This window comes from Chlorocebus sabaeus, chromosome 14, assembly GCF_047675955.1.
Source record: "Chlorocebus sabaeus isolate Y175 chromosome 14, mChlSab1.0.hap1, whole genome shotgun sequence".
Lineage (NCBI taxonomy): Eukaryota > Metazoa > Chordata > Mammalia > Primates > Cercopithecidae > Chlorocebus > Chlorocebus sabaeus.
Window position 1 is genome coordinate 108,781,072 of NC_132917.1, and position 18,340 is coordinate 108,799,411.

Sequence of the window (18,340 nt, forward strand, 5' to 3'; positions counted from 1 at the left end):
CCCTCTTTGTTGTACAATTTTGTAGGTAGGTTTGGCAGAGTTTGATGATGGATTGGATGTAAGGTGTGAGCAAAAGGGAGGAGCCAGGGATGATCCCAAGGTTTTTGGCCTGAGCAACTGAGAGTACAAAGTTGGCATTGACCAAGATGGAAAATACACAAAAGGAATAGGGAAAGCAGGGCATGGAAATCAAGATTCCACGTCCATCTGTATTAAACTTGTCCATCTAAAGTAGTGAAAAGTGTCAGAATCGAGTTTAAAAAGAGTTTATTCAAGCGGAAAGTTTCAGAACAAGTGGCCCAGTAAGCACAGATTCCAAAGAATGGAAGTCAGTGTTGTGAAGCGTAGATGTTAGGGATCGTTTATATAGACAAAGTTTAGGGAAGTTTAACAGAATTCCCACATCTTTGTATGTAAGGCTGAATGCATAGTTACAATGATTTGATTAGTCAAAGTAGTCTATTTCTTCTGAGAAAGGTATATTGAATATTCTATAATAAAGATGCAGCAGTCATGAAGTCTTGGGCACCATCTGGTACAGGACAATGAAAAAGACAGTTATAACAAAGATTAGTAACTGGAAGTGTGGAGGTCTGGTCTCTACTTCTTCCTAGAAATACATAGGACAAGAATAACAAGGAAGATTACTAAACTGCAAGTTGAGAAGCTGAATACCAAACATGCTATGTGACTCAACATCCAGAGATTAACCTCACCTCTTGGCATAATAGAGTGTCCAGAAATTTTATTTTCTTTTACATTTCCCTCTTTCTTTCAAAATATTGTGGAGAAAGCATTGGAGAAGAATCATGCATCTGGCTTGTATATTTAGGTAAAAATCCCACATCATGCGGGAGGCTCATTCCTAGGAATGTATGTCCCATACAGGGGGGAAAAAAATGGAAAGTGAGCAGGCCAAATTTTAAAGCAAATAAGGGAGCAGTGATCACTGAACCTGATTCAAGCTACATGACTACCTCCTCAATCAAAACAATTAGTTGAGCCACCATTATTCTAGCCTTTTCAGTTGTGCTTTGACTCAATTGCAAACAACTATCATAAAAACAGTGTTGACAGAAACAGGACAAAACACAGCGAATGACTGTGTACTTCTTAGAATAGTAATAGCTTTTGCTGCCAACTTTCTCAAGGCCCAAAACAACTACCCAACCAATTGTTTTGGGAAGGTGTTGGATCTGAATGTTTAGTTATTTGGGTTTTTGTATCTGTCCCTAATTTAGTGACGTTATCTCATTCATCTGAGATATAGACAGAAGCTTCAGTTTTTATGGTAGAGCAGGTTTACACTTGGGCTGCAGTGAGGATGTCTAAAACAATATGGTTCCATTATACAGCCTACCTTAAAAGAGCAACTTCATTATTTAATACTGAAATACCCATGTGGCTATCATTTTGGGCCTTTTGTGTATAATTGGTTAGAGTCTCTACATGTCAAGTGACAGCCTCAATACCTATAGTTAAGGTACAAAGATGGAAGCTAAATGATCATATCAGAGAACACGGAATTAACCCAATGCGATTGTCAATCAGAAAAAGTTGCAGGTTTTGATAGTATACAAACTAATCAAGTTTGTGCCCACATATAACCCAACCCAAGGAATACTGTCCTAACCATCATGAGGGTAAATATGGCCTTTAACTAGTGCCACATAGCCAAAGGTTTTCATCTGGAACAAACAAATAAATAACTCAGTTGTTACAGCATGCCAATCAGTATGTTGTAATATAATGGTGTGGATATATCATTGTTTGAGTATCTGTCCCATATCTCTACTGCTACTGGTCCAAGTATCTTTGGTATGATTTCTCTATTCCTAATGTAAAGGAGCAAGCTGATTGAGCTGACCAAAACAGTGGGTAAGCTAGATGAGACTACCCCCAATTTGTGTTAAACCATTCTGAAATTGAATCATCTTATCTTTCAATTCAGGCATTGTCATTCCATCTCTCAGTCGGGGCAGTGACTGTGTTAAAGCTAATGAACTAGTTTCTTTGTCCAAGAAGCTCTTCCGATGCCCTTTATTCTATAAAGTGTTATTAATAGGCTGGTTATGTACATTATTCTTAGTCATACTAGTGTCAAGCACCAATGACTAGTTTAAAGAAACAGATTAATCAGGTACTACCTTTAAGAGCTTTTGTGAGTCTTCATTATTCAATAAATTGGTGTCCTCTATGGCAATAGGAGTTGCAATTTGTGAGTTTAAGAGGATCATATTCCAAAACATTCATTATATCTGGTAATTCAATTTTGTGTTCTAATTCTAATCACATTTCCTATTTTTTGGGAAAAAAAACAAAAAAGGATGGGCATTATGTAGCTGTAAGAAGTCTCTTTCTATCAAATGAATGGGGCTGAGGAAACTAATACAAAAACCTGAGTTCCTTGTAAAGGTTCTAACTGAAAAGCTACAGGGGAAAATGTATATGCCAGTATAACGGTATTAGAGACATCCACCATTTGAAGTGTCTGTCTGATCCAAGGAATGAGGCCTTGTAATAAGGTGGGATTTACTACAGCTAACATAGCTTCAGGGTCAACAATAGCTTGTGATTGATCTCCATTTTGAACAATTTCTATTTCTCTCATAGTGCTAGTAAGGAGAAAAAGAAAGTCTTTCATTTGATTAGAGAAACCACATTCTATCTCCTCTTCCTTTCCCTGTTGTTGTTCCCTCCACTATAGTTTCTGGCAATCTTTCTTAATCTGTCCAGGTTTTTTGCAGTAATTATACAGCCAAATTTGAAGTCCACGCAGAGATTTATTGGAGTATTTTAAAGATTCAGACTGGGTGGATAGTTGTTTTAGTTGCAAGTTCATATTTGTTTGGTTGTTTACCTTTTCTAACTCACTCCTTTAGTTAAGGCATGAGATAATTTATCAATAAGAGTATCCAAATCATAATTTTGGGACTTAGCCCAATTACATCGTTATCATCTTATTATTAATGCCAGTTCTGTATATAACCTGTTTAAGAAATTGGAATGGAGGAGAGTATCATTTTGATGATGGGCATAGCTCTTTTCAGAGAATCTTCAATATTGTTAGAATAATTTTCAAATATATCAAAGTATGGCATTACTGACTCACCTGGCTTTTGTTGACATCATTGTATTTTATCCCAGTCAACCACCCTTTGGAATACTAAAGGGATGGCTTGGAGCAAAGCCTTTATAAACTCACAGGTATGCCATTGATCTTCTGAAAATTTACAAAAGTCCTTCAACAAACTTCTCCAACTTTCCTTTACTATGACTATCCTGACTCCTACAACACCCATCATTGCTTTGTGTCCTTGCTTCATGCTTTCCATGGTACTTCTATTTCCAGGGTATTTCTCTGTCTTTAGGCAATTATTTATTCATTGTCTGTCTTCATTACCAGACTATAGATTTGGTGAAGGTGGGGGCCAGGTGCCTTTTGCTCACAGGTCATCCCCAATGTCTTTTTTAGTCCTAACATACATCTGTGTTTGCATGGTGTAGCTGCTTAAAAATATCTGTTGAATAGAAAAGTGAACTTGTATAACTATCAGGAACATCCTGAATCCCTAGTAATTACTAAGGCTGTTGATGGTTTCTCTATCATGAAAAATGTCAGTTTAAATTACCAACATTCTTTATGCCATTGACTTTAAAATATTATAATTAATTATCTGATATCAACAGGAAAAGTCAAAAGTTACTTCAAAAGTAAACAGCACTGTTGGGTCTAATTCATTTTCATTTTATGAAATGAGGATAAATTATTTTACTAACATATTGGATCTCTTAGAAAATAACCACATGCTTGTAAATAATAATATGTATATATATGTGTGTGTGTGTGTGTGCGTGTGTGTTTGTGTGTGTATATATTTGGTGTCCTCAAAAGGGTTCATATATCCTAATGATATATGAAATTTACTCTTTCAGGCAACTCTAATGCCCAATTTGTTTAGCTTTAATACTGCTGTTAACTAAATTCCAGACACTCATCTAATTATTCTCTTCTTTCTTTTACACTTACATTTTCAGTGACTGATATCTTCTATTAGACTCCTCAAAAGACTTTTCTCTTGACAAAAAACTAGTTACCAAATTTGAGCTGGTGATCTAACCTCCTTTGATATATTATTTTACCCATGGCCCAAAGTATTAATCTTATTGTTCATTTCAGTAACATTATAACCAAGCAAACTTCATTCTTAGCCTGAAGAGGAATTCAGTGGTTACTTAATTTGCCTTGTGATGTTTACTTTAAAAAAAATTAACTCCAAAAATTTCCAAACTGGCTATGCTGTCACAAACTTCAATTAACCTTTGAAATCTAAACTTCTCACATAAATTGAATTAGTTCAAATGTTTAAATTAATTGATGGAGCCCAAACCTGCTAACCAACAATAATTAAGGAATGATGATCTACGTTGATAGGAGAACTAGGATTTGGGAAAGTCCACATCTTCCAAAACCTTTTTGAACAAAGATTCCCTGGCTCTCCGGAAATCCTATAAAATAAATGTCTAAGTAGAAGACCTTCATGTGTTTTACTATTATATTATCCTAAACGATAGCCATTATTCAAGTAACAAATTGCTTCACAAGATTGCCCATGTGAGCAGGTACGTACACATTGTCCGTGATATTAAAGGAGCATTGATGGGTAATCTTAAGCATCTGGTCAAAGATGCTTCCACAGCATGTCCTGCCTGCGAATGAGACCACCTGGGCAGGACTGCAAATATGCGACACAGGCAGGAACCCAAACTTCCAGGACTCCGAGCACAAGTAGGCTGCATACATTATCTTTATTCTGTTTAATGTATATTCCCTGGTGGATTGAGCCTTATGCTTGATGAAAGAGGGTTCCTAGTGTAATGGTGGAAGAACATTTTTTTTTTTATTTTGCATCCCAACTTGGGAAATTAAGCAAAACGGACACTTGGTTCTGCTTCCAAAAATGATTAAGCGTCACAAACACCACATTCATGGAAAAAGACACTTTGCACCTTGAATAGAAACCTATAACAGGTCATTCCACCTGGTTCTGGTGCACAAAATAAGTGAAATTATGCAAATTTCCTTGGATTGGATACAAGACGAAAGGTTGACTGAGTATGAGGCCAGGAGGCCACCTCAGGACGGCAGCCATCCATTGCTTTTACATATTCACATGGTCAGAATTACCCACAGTATATTTTCAATAATTCAAATACTATGAAAACTCTACTTTTTAAAAATAAAAGACTTACAGCACTTGAAAATGCTACCAACTACATTCTTTTTCTAAGGATTCAAAATCACCACTGATGAATTTAATGATCCAAGACATTCTGCAGGAAGGAAGCCTGTTTCACTATTTCTCAGAAAGCTCTCAAGTTCATGTCCCGATGGAATCTACTTCTTTCAGAACACTGATTAACAAACTATGGAAATACATTCCTCCGGATATTTTGACATATGTTTTTTTTATTTTCTCTCACAATGAAGAATGGGGGATTATCATTTGTTCAAAGTCAACTACATTACAGGTATAGTACAATGACAGTTTATGAATTTTTGCATTTATTATGTCACTCTCACTCTAAATACTTCTTTAATCTCAATGCATAACTTCTCTTCTCCAAACTAATATACATCTGATCCTGAAAGGATTTCATTTCCTTCCAAATCGGACAAAGAACCTCAACGTGTACAGCAAGATTAAATGTTCCACGTATTTACTGTATTACTCCACTTTCATGCTTCTGATAAAGACACACCCGAGACTGAGCAAATTACAAAAGAAAGAGGTTTAACATCAACTTACAGTCCCAGGTGACTGGGTAAGCCTCAAGATCATGGCAGAAGGCAAGAAGGAGCAAGCCTTGTCTTACATGGATGGCAGCAAGCAAAGAGAAAAAGAAGTTGTGTACGAGAACTCCCTCTTATAATCCATCAGATCTAGTTACACCCACCCACCACCACCAAGAATTCCAAGCGAAAGACCTGCCCACATGATGCAGTTACCTTACATCAGGTCTCTCCCACAACACGTGGAAATTCAAAATGGAATTTGTGTAGGGACACAGCCAAACCATATCATTCCACCCAATCTCATGTCCTCACATTTCAAAACCAATCATGCCTTCCCAATACTACCCCAAAGTCTTAAGTCATTTCAGTATTAACTCAAAAGTCCACAATCTAAACTGTCATCTGAAAGAAAGCAAGTCCCTTTCACCTGTGATCCTGTAAAATGAAAAGCAGGTTAATTACTTCCTAGATACAATGTAGGTATAGGCATTGATTAAATACACCCATTCCAAATGGGAGAAATTGGCCAAAACAAAGGGGCTGCAGGCCCCATGCAAGTCCTAAACCCAGTGGGGCAGTCATATCTTAGAGCTCCAAAATGATCTCCTTTGACTCTATGTCTCACATCCAGGTCACACTGATGCAAGAGGTGGGTTCCCATTGTCTTGGGCAGCTCCAACCTTGTGACTTTGCAGGGTACAGCCTCCCTCCTGACTGCTTTCATGGGCTGCCTTGAGTGTCTACAGCTTTTCCAGGTGCACAGTGCAAGGTGTCAAAGGATCTACCATTCCTGGATCTGGAGAATACTAGTGGCCCTCTTCTCACAGCTCCACTACGTAGTGCCCCAGTAGTCTGTGTGATGGCTCTGATCACACATTTCCCTTCTGCACTGCTCTAGCACTGGTTCTCCATGAGGACCCCACACCTGCAGCAAATTTCTGCCTGGGTATCCAAGTGCTTCCATACGTCTTCGGAAATCCAGGCAGAGGTTCCCATACCACAGTTGTTGACTCCTATGCACCCAAAGGATCAACACCGTGTGGAAACTTCCAAAGCACCCCAGGAAGCCATGACCCAAGCACTGTGTTGGGTCTTTTCAGCCATGGCTGGAGTGGCTGTGAAGCAGGGCACCAAGACCCTAGGTTGCAAACAACATGTGAACCCTGGGACCAGTCCACAAAACCATTTTTTCCTCCCAGGCCTCCAGGCTTGTGATGACAGATGCGGCCATGAAGACCTCTGATGTGCCCTGGAGACATTTTTCTCATTGTCTTGGTGATTAATTCAGCTCCTTATTACTTATGCAAATATCTGCAGCTGGCTTGAATTTCTCCCCACAAAATGAGATTTTATTTTCTATTGTATTATCAGGCTGCAAATTTTCCAAACTTTTACGATCTGCTTCCCTTAAAAAACTGAATGCCTTTTATAGCACCCGAGTCACCTCTGGAATTCTTTGATGCTTAGAAATTTATCCCCCCACATACCCTAAATCATCTCTCTATGTTCAAAGTCCCACAGATTTTTAGGGCAGGGGTAAAATGTCACCATTATCTTTGCTAAAACATAGCAAGAGTGACCTTTACTTCAGTTCCCAAGAAGATTATCATCTCCATCTGAGACCACATCAGCCTGAATTTCATTGTCCATATCATTATTGGCATTTTTGTAAGGGTCATTCAACAAGTATTTATGGAGTTCCAAGCTTTCCCACATTTTCCCATCTTCTTCTGACCCTCCAAAGTATTCCAACCTTTGCCTGTTACTCAGTTCCAAAATCAATTTTACATTTTCAGGTATCTACAGTAACACCCCACTCTACTACTACAAATTTATTGTATTAGTCCCTTTTCACATGACTGATAAAGACATACCCGAGACTGGGCAACTTAAAAAGTAAAGAGGTTTAACAGACTTAAAGTTCCATGTGGCGGGGGAAGCCTCACATTCATGGCAGAAGGCAAGGAAGAGAAAGTCTCGTCTTATATGAATGGCAGCAGGCAAAGAAAAAAAGAGGTTGTGCAGGGAAACTCCCCCTTATAGAGCCATCAGATCTCATAAGACGTGTCCACCAGCGTGAGAACTCCATGGGAAAGACCAGACACCACAATCCAGTTATCTCCCACTGGGTCCCTCCCACAACACATGGGAATTCAAGATGAGATTTGATTGGGGACACAGACAAACCATATCATACCCAAACATAATTCCAAGTTTCCAGAGTTAATAGACATGAGAGTTTTTGGGCATGAGAGTTTTTTATGCTGTAACAGAAGCCTAAAATTTCAAAAATGATTCAGTGATTGAAAAAAAATTTATATAAAACTGTTTTATGAAGATTTTCCCTGTGAAAACTATTCAAGCACATTGAGTATAGAATGTACCTTAAAAGCATTGTTTTGAATTTTCTTCAAGGTAATGGTCTCACTTCTAACTGTACAAAACAATATCTTGAAGATGATGAAACAATATGTGACACATAACCCATTATATTCCCTATTAACAGGTAATAAGGTTGTTAGGTCATGCAGTAGAAAAAAGACTATATGGGTATAAATCTCAGCCCCAAGAGGTATTGATTATTTTACTTTTGTCAAATTAATTAAATTTATAATTACTCAAGTTTCCACATCAAGAAAATGGAGGAAATATTACCTATTTTATGTGGTTGCTATGAAGATTGAATAATTAAGGTACATACAGTCACTTGTTAGCATGTTATATGTTAGCTTTCATTTATTTTATAGTATTCTAATCAACGGCAGTAAGACAATAGCCCATACTATAAGCCATAAAACAAAATTTTTAAAAATTTTAAATAGTATTGATCATACTCATCACAGATTCCCAATGGCGAAGATTGAGAAAAATGCTCCCACTATGGAAAAAGAGCCAGAACTACTTAACATCTGGGAAGTAGATGAAGTCCCTTTGCCGGAATTAACCAAAGAATTGTGGGATCAAATCTATAATTTCCAAGCCAAGCCTGATGATCTTATTCTGGCAACTTACCCAAAGTCAGGTAAGGGTATCAAAACATACAAATGTTCAATATTTTCACGTAAAATGTTTGCATAATCTGTATTGACCAATGAAGCATGATTGGGATATGGAGAGAAAAAAATTCCTCATTATGGATATCTGTTCTTTAGTGTTGCAGGACATTTAGCATTCCTGATCCCTAGGGCAACAATTTCCAATAGCACTCTCTGAAGAGAACAGAAAAGATTTCTAAATGCCTGGGGAGTAGGTCAGATAATGCTCCCATTCCAGAACCCATAACCATAACATACATCAAATATAAGGTCAATAAATAGAAAGACATATGACTTTTCTAAACCTAAAGGCTGCCTTCTAAAAACATGTCATACTCTTAAGTATTAATCTATTATCCCAGATATTAAACACAAATTGATTTTCTAATCCTCTAAAGTTCTTGGAGGATGTCAGTCATGAATTTTCTGCTCTGTACCAAATAAGTGGCATTCAGAAAACCTCAATGATTAACTTTGATTTAAATGCCTTAGAATTCCTAATTCTTCTCTAAAAATTCCTAGACTGGAATACATCCTAGGAACAATAGGTACACCTAATGCCCAGAACTCACTTCTGATAGGCCGTTCTCCATTAAAAGGAATCGCAGATATTAGAAGAATTGATGATCCCACTCTTGGGAACAGAATATGAAAGGTGAATGTTCTCCATCTTATTTTTGAAGGAGTAAAAGAACAGTATACATTCCCAGAACTGTTTGTTTTTATTAAGTATCTGTGAAAATAAAGCACACATAACAACCAGAAAAAAATTAATGGGGACATGGAGAAGCATAAAAGAACCAATGTGAAAGGGCTCACAATGACCACATCTGGGACAGTTTGAGCACCAAAAAGAATGATCTCTAACTGACTGGGAGAACATTAAATAAAATCCTCCTGGTCAGCCATGCTGAAGGGACAAGATTAGATGTGTACTCTAACCATAATAAAAAACAAACCTGGATAAAATATATGAAACCACTGGTTTTTCTCATTGGATTTCAGTTGTCTCCATCTTCAGACTGAAGATGCTTTCTGAACAGGGTTTAGTTTTAGGGAGCAAAAGAAAAAGTCATAACAAACTCACTGAGTTCAAGAACCAGATATAGGAGTTCTGAGAGATTGAAGTGGCTGCTATTGGCAGGTATGAGTACCAGAGAGAATGAAATACACAAATAAACACCTTTAGATATCTTTAGAGAGGACTCTTTGAGTCTATTGTTGAATGGTAGATGGCACTTGCATAGAGCCCAGCTCCATGAGATCAGTCAAGGAGCTACTAGAAATCTCTTAGTCATATAATCCCTAGAGGTTATACAAGGGTGAGAGACACAAATATTTAGAAATAAAGCAATATAATTCTAAATAACATATCACTATAAAGGATAGTAGAAAATACTATAAATGGAATGATAATAAAAAGAACCTATTACAATTTGTGAGAAGCAGTTAAAGTAGCATTTGACGAGAGATTTTTTAAATGAATTTTATACATGTTATATATGTAGGTAAGTATAACTTACACTTATAGTGGAAGTGTATGTAGGTATATGAAAGATCTACAATAAGTAATTTAAAGTTCCAACATAACAAGATTAAAAAGTAGAGGAAATTAAGCTCAAATTGGGAACTTTCTCTACCTGATAAGGGACATCTATTAAAAAATCCGCATTATTTAGTAGTGCAATGGAAACATCATAGATTTCTAAAATACTAAGGAGCTTAATAAAAAAATCACTTAACCTACTAAGCAAATTTAGTGAGGTCACAATAAGATACATAGTCAATATACAAAACTCTATTATCTTTCAACATTCCAGCAACACACAATTGAACATGACATTTTTAAAATACCATTGATAAAATAAATCGCACCTGAAAACATGAAATATTCAGAAGTAAATTTAACAAAACTGTGCATGATTTGAAAGTGAAAACACTTACAGGGAGAAGGTGTATAAGTCTTAAATAAATAAGGAAGCATACCATATCTATGGATCAAAAGAATTAATATTTTTAAGATATCAAATGTTTCTAAATTAATCTATAAATTCAATCTCAATCAGAAACTGATGAATTGATTCCAAGATTTTATATATATATGAAAATGTAATTGTCATTAAAAGCCAATTTTTTGATACGAAGAACACAGTGGTAGGGTTTATATGAGCTGATTTCCTGACATTTAACTCAGCTTCAGCATTCAAAAGACTGTGATATTTTTGTAAGGATAGACATAAAGAATTGACCCTTACTTGGTGCCACATGCAAAAAAGTCAAAGTGCAATGCATCAGACCTCAAAATATTAAAATTAAATCTATAAAACCATGGAAGTACAGATAGGAGAATAGCTTCAAACTTTAGGTTAGGCATCAATAATTTGGGGAAAAAATGGAAAGCACTAACCGTTATGGTTTGCATTTAATGTAAGTTTAATATAAATTAGACTTCTTCAAAATGAAAACTTCTGTTCTTCTAAAGACCCAGTTATACCATCTCACACCAGTTAGAATGGCAATCATTAAAAAGTCAGAAAACAACAGGTGCTAGAGAGGATGTGGAGAAATAGGAACACTCTTACACTGTTGGTGGGACTGTAAACTAGTTCAACCATTGTGGAAAACAGTGTGGCGATTCCTCAAGGATCTAGAACTAGAAATACCATTTGACCCAGCCATCCCATTACTGGCTATATACCCAAAGGAATAAAATCATGCTGCTATAAAGACACAAGCACACGTATGTTTATTGCAGCACTATTCACAAGAGCAAAGACTTGGAATCAACCCAAATGTCCATCAGTGACAGAATGGATTAAGAAAATGTTGCACATATACACCATAGAATACTATGCAGGCATACAAAACGATGAGTATGTGTCCTTTGTAGGGACATCGATGCAGCTGGAAACCACCATTCTCAGCAAACTATGACAAGAACAGAAAACCAAACACCACACATTCTCACTCATAGGTGGGAAGTGAACGACGAGATCACTTGGACACAGGAAGGGGAACATCACATACCGGGGCCTGTTGTGGGGAGTGGGGAAGGGGGAGGAATAGCATTAGGAGATATATCTAATGTAAATGATGAGTTAATGGGTGCAGCACACCAACATGGCACATGTATACATATGTAACAAACCTGCACGTTGCGCACATGTACCCTAGAACTTAAAGTATAATATAACAATAAATACATAAATAAATACATAAATAAAAATACGTGACACATGGAGAGAAGATATTTACAATACATATATCTGGCCAGATGGTATAAAGAACTATTAGAACTGAAAATAAAAAACAAAATGTATTAAAGTGGGCAAAGATGTAAAAATGTATCACCAAAAAAGGTTCACTATTAACCAATAAACACAAAACAAAATACTTAACATCACTTATGTTGAAAAAATGTGAATTAATACTACAATGAAATACCACTACACACCACTTCAAATAGCTAAAAACCTGAAAATAACAAGTGTCGATAAGGACATGGAGCAACCGAAATTCCCATGCACTGTTGGGGAGGATGTAACATGGTATTAATGTTCTACTGTTCATTATAAAACTAAACATGCACCTAACAAACAACCCAGCAATTTCAGTCCTAGAGATTCACCCCCACCACCAAAATAAAAATCTATGTTCACCCAAAAACTTGTACACAAATATTATAGCAGACTTTCTCAAAACTAGCACAGCACTGAAGAAAACCTAAATTTTTATTATCTTACAAATGAATAAACAAATTATTGCTTATCCATAAAGTTGAATGGATCTCAGTAATAAAAAGAAATGAAAAACAGATATATACAAGAACATAAAGGAATCCCAAAATAATGAAGGTGTGTGAAAAAATTCAGACACATGAGGACATGCTGTATGGTTTTATTTATATGATATTCAAAAATTTACAAAATTAATTTATATTGACAAAATATAAATCAGCAGTTTCGTGGAGTCAAAAGTGAGGAAAGGAATGACTGATTGAAATAGACAGCAGGTTCTACTCTCGACTTTTGTAATGGCTACATACAGTTGTCAAATTTCATTAAACTATACATTTCTATTAGGTTCATTCTATTCTATGTAATTTTTACCACACTGACATTTATTTCAAAAAACATGATTCCATAATCATGAAAAAACAAAAGAAAGAAAAACTTATGTATTATGATTGAAGATGACTATTATTCATATCTTAGGCTAAAAAAAAGTAATTAAGCAAAAGAATTTAGAGGAATTGTAGTTCTTCCCTAATTTATGAGGGAAAGTTCCTTATATGAAGACCTACCTCATAAATGGAGGAAAAAAATTTAACATAGGTTGAGTACCTCATGTTATTAAGGATTTATAATAAACTAGATGTGATGAGAAACATTTAGTAACCATGATAAGAGAATGTCATATCGGGAGATACAGCATTTTTAGGCATGAAGTGTCATAATATAGGAAATGCAGAAATGGTTCACTCAAACGTGATGGTTGAGAGACTACATAGTAAAAAGGTGATAGACAGACAGATACATACATATATACATACATACATAGATGCATAGATAGATACTTAGATACACAGAGAGACAGATGATAGATAGATGATAGATAGAATGATAGATAGATAGATAGATAGATAGATAGATAGATAGATAGATAGATAAAGGTGCAATACAACAGCTTCATTTTTGCCTTGGCAACATGGATCTAATTTTCAAGTGCTCTCATGTTGCTCTGTTTCTTCAAAATATTCAATAACTTAGAATGAAAGATCAGTTGACTAAAATTAAAGAACTATTTCAAATATTTTCAGGGACACATTGGATGCAAGAAATTTTAGACATGATTCAAAATGATGGTGATGTGGAGAAATGCAAAACAGACCATTCTCTACACAGACATCCTTTCCTTGAACTGAAATTTCCCCATAAAGAAAAACCAGGTGAGTAATAAGCACCAAGACAGAAAGGACTTTCACTTCAAGATTCCAGAGCAATGTGTACTGTCTTCGACAGAGCTTCCGTGGTAGCCAGAAGTAGCCTGTATCTTTCACAAGGTGAAATTGTTCACAGGCCAACGAGTCAAACTCTAGATTGGGTCTTCAGGACTCCCTCCTGTTCTAAGCTGGTGGCCTTTGGCTTCCCAATAAGATTTTCATTATATTTCTCATACTTCTTCTTCCCAATTTTACAATAAAGAACACTCCTTCTCCTTTGTATTCACCTTCATATGTTTGAGTCAGTGGAAAGGCCAGAAATCAGCAATCTGCTATTGTAAAAGGACAGATGTGATTTCTGAAGAAAAAGGAGGAGAAGTAGGGGGGATATACCATAGACATTCCCAGAATTCACTGTGAGAGCTGAAAAGGTTTCCTCAGAGTGTAAAACCTGATGAGTAACATGAAACAAAGAAAGACCTCCTAGAAGGCTTTCAGAAAGAAAAATGCTTTACATGTGTTTGTGGATAGAGAGCTAATATTTCCCATGAAAAAAGAAAGTGAAAAGAAACTAAACCAATTTTAGTTTAAGAAATAAATTTAATTTCTTTTGAGAAGTGTCTATTCATATCTTTTGCCCACTTTTTGGTGGGTTTCTTTTTTTCTTGTAAATTTTATTGAGTTCTTTATAGGTTCTGGATATTAGCCCTTTGTCAGAGGAGTAGATTGCAAAAATTTTCTCCCATTCTGTAGGTTGCCTGTTCACTCTGATGGTAATACCATTCAGGACATAGGCATGGGCAAGGACTTCAGTCTAAAACACCAAAAGCAACAGCAACAAAAGCCAGAATTGACATATGGGATCTAATTAAACTAAAGAGCTTCTGCACAGCAAAAGAAACTACCATCAGAGTGAACAGGCAACCTACAGAATGGGAGAAAGTTTTTGCAATCTACTCATCTGACAAAGGGCTAATATCCAGAACCTACAAAGAACTCAAACAAATTTACAAGAAAAAAACAAACAACCCCATCAAAAAGAGGGCAAAGGATATGAACAGACACTTCTCAAAAGAAGACATTCATACAGCCAACAGACACATGAAAAAAAGCTCATCATCACTCGCCATCAGAGAAATGCAAATCAAAACCATAATGAGATACCATCTCACACCAGTTAGAATGGCAATCATTAAAAAGTCAGGAAACAACAGGTGCTGGAGAGGATGTGGAGAAATAGGAACACTTTTACACTGTTGGTGGGACTGTAAACTGGTTCAACCATTGTGTAAAACAGTGTGGCGATTCTTCAAGGATCTAGAACTAGAAATACCATTTGACCCCGCCATCCCATTAGTGGGGATATACCCAAAGGATTATAAGTCATGCTGCTAGAAAGACACATGCACATGTATGTTTGTTGTGGCACTATACACAATAGCAAAGACTTGGAACCAACCCAAATGTCCATCAGTGACAGACTGAATTAAGAAAATGTGAGATATATACACCATGGAATACTATGCAGCCATGAAAAAGGATGAGTTCATGTCCTTTGTAGGGACATGGATGCAGCTGGAAGCTATCATTCTCAGCAAACTATCACAAGAACAGAAAACCAAATACCGCATGTTCTCACTCATAGGTGGGAATTGAACAATGAGATCACTTGGACACAGGAAAGGGAACATCACACACCAGATCCTGTTGTGGGAAGGGGAGTGGGGGGGGGGGGGGGAGGGATAGCATTAGGAGATATACCTAATGTAAATGATGAGTTAATGGGTGCAGCACACCAACATGGCACATGTATACATATGTAACAAACCTGCACGTTGTGCACATGTATCGTAGAACTTAAAGTATAATAAAAAAAAAAAAATAGAAAAAGAAAAAAAAAAGAAATAGATTTAATTTCAAAGATATTCCAAGAATGGCAGCCTATTGTAAAAGCATGGGTGTGATTTTTAAGAAACAAAAGAGAGAGAAAAGAAGAGAAAGGAAAAGAACAACCAGATATACAATGAACACTGCCAGAATAATTTGAGGGCAAGAAAGAGCTTTCCTGAAGGAAAGTCTAAAACCTGAGAGAATAAGGAAATAAGAAAAAGTCTCCAAGAAGGTTAGACAGGACTGAATGGTTTGTATGTCCTTGTGGAAAACAATTACTCTTTCCAATGAATATAAAACAAAATGTAATCACTCTTTAGACTAAGATACAAATGGAAGTCAAGTATTTTGGCAGATTGGCAAGAATAAATAAAGAATATAAACTGTTTCTTGCTAGATTGGGTGATTGCTCTTGAAATGTCCTCACCACGACTGATAAAAACACATCTCCCTTCACATCTGATTCCACCATCTATCTGGAAAGAAAACTGCAAGGTAAAAAGAGTGGGTTTTTCAAACTTCCCCTAACTTGGGGATATAAATTATAAAACTGAAGGTATTTTTCAAAATAATATGCTTCCAAATACATTTTCCAAAATATAATTTGCTATTTTTCTTAGACAAAGTTCTTGGTATCAAGGATTACGTAAATTTGAAATCTGCAAATGTCCATGTTTTCTAAAATTCTTTTCCCTCTAAATCTATTTCATGAAAAATTCTTGGTCAAATTTTCCAAAATTGAGTCTCTGTTGCTACAAATCAGAGAGTGGATCGGGAGCGAGAATGGAGGGAAACACATTTAAAAATAAAACCCTGTTGCTTTGCTCTGCCAAAGGACTAGAAGATACTCTCCTGGCCTCAGAAGCAGAAGTATAGAATCTGCTCCTTGTCAAGGCTTCCACGCCTCCATAATCTACTCCGTGGACTAAGCTCAAACCTGTCTTCATTTTTATCCCCCTCACCTCTATATCTGATCTGTCACAAAGTCCAGTTCATTCTTCCCATCCTGTAATCTGTGCACTGCCCTGCATCACTACCACCTGTCCCCAAGTCAGCTCACTGCTCTCTTCTCCTCCCACTTTGTCAGCCTGCCTCTAGACCTGCCCCTCCAACCCTCCTCCCCATAACCGCTATTCTTCTGAAAACACAAATCTGACTAAGGCATTTCCCTGCTATAAACACTTCCACAGGTGGATGAAGATGCCTCCATATCCCCTATATGACTTCCATGCCCGTGACAGTCTGCACCTTGCTTCATCTCCTCCCCAGTGTCTTCCCATTCCCTGATTGTCACTACAGTCCTCCTGAAATCCTACATGTCCTTTCACACACGGATCATCCCCACACCTTCCACATGCTCCCATTAGACTCAGGCATCTCCTCATCTTTACTTGAATAATTCCTTCTTGCTCTCCTGGTCTTTTCATAGAGACCTCCTATAGGATGCTTCTCTGTCTCCATGGCTGGGTGAGTTCCAAGTATCTATATTTTTGTATCTGTGCAAGGGTTTACCTCATCATTTGGTTCAACACGTTACATTATAATTTTCTCTCTTCTTACGTCAGTGATCAGACTGTGAGTTCCTGACAGGTGGGGACTTGATTGTACCCAATAACTGTCAGGTTAAATATTGTCTGGCACATAGGAAGGGTTAACATCTCTGTTCTGCATTTGCTGACTGAACAATACTGAATTTCCAGTCATCACATTACTATGCTCCTCTGTCCTAACAATGTTATATGTGTATGTGTCTGTGTGTACACACATATATAGTTATATGTATAACATATGTAACATATAATATATCATACACACACACACATATCAGCAAAGACACTCTAATCTTTGAGAACCACTGTCTGCAACATTCCTCCCTGTGAGTCTCATACAAATATCAAGGAATTAGCTCTGGACTCAGTGTCCCAATTATTGTGACCAGGCCTGACCCATTCATGTACTAAGCAGGAATCAGTGGGAGTCCCTCCAGTTCTCTGAAGGTCATTTACTTCTTCTATTGAAAGATAACACCTGTTCTCTCTTTACCTAACACTAACCCTAATAGGAGCCAAATGAGATGGTATGCACAAAAATGTTTTCTCACTCTCTAGTCTTTCCCCCGTTGTAGGAGTCTGGAAAATTTCTTTCAATTAATTGAGACACAGTTGAAACTCACCATTTCATGGCCTGTTCCCTGAATGCCCGAGAACGCTTTGCTTGTTTGGTTCGTCAAAACCACTCTGAAGTGGGACACTCTCCTTTGTCTTCGTGTTCTCCATGGCTATCAGGGTTGCAGAGTCAAAAAGGTTCCCTTTATGTAATATTTTAATTTATAACTAATGTATCTAATGCTATGAACTTACAGGAGAAAGTTACCATGGTACTGAAACACTCGCTTAGACTATTTCTCCTCAGTCTGTTTTTCTCTCCCTGGCTTCCTTCCCTCCCCTTGATTTCAGATTGTCTATGTGGCCAGAAATCCCAAGGATTGCCTGGTGTCTTACTACCACTTTCACAGGATGGCTTCCTATTTGCCTGATCCTCAGAACTTAGAGGAATTTTATGAGAAATTCGTATTAGGAAAAGGTGAGTGCAAACTGGTTTTTTGGTTTCCCTCTTTCAGGAGACTCTAACAATAAGCACCTCTGTAAACTGGAGGAGAAAGGTACAAAAGACATC

At 36.9% G+C, this 18,340-nt stretch overlaps 1 protein-coding gene across 2 annotated transcripts in view; it reads left to right on the top strand.

Moving 5' to 3' along the window:
* Positions 1-18,340, top strand: part of SULT1C3 (sulfotransferase family 1C member 3) — a 91,846-nt gene that overhangs the window by 12,954 nt on the left and 60,552 nt on the right. For both annotated transcript variants that reach the window (XM_073023337.1, XM_008008308.3), the window contains exons 2-5: positions 8,641-8,819; positions 13,652-13,780; positions 16,062-16,159; positions 18,121-18,247. In XM_073023337.1, coding sequence (XP_072879438.1) covers positions 8,648-8,819; positions 13,652-13,780; positions 16,062-16,159; positions 18,121-18,247 — 526 coding nt within the window. In that variant the 5' untranslated portion in view covers positions 8,641-8,647. The remainder of the gene's footprint in view (positions 1-8,640; positions 8,820-13,651; positions 13,781-16,061; positions 16,160-18,120; positions 18,248-18,340) is intronic.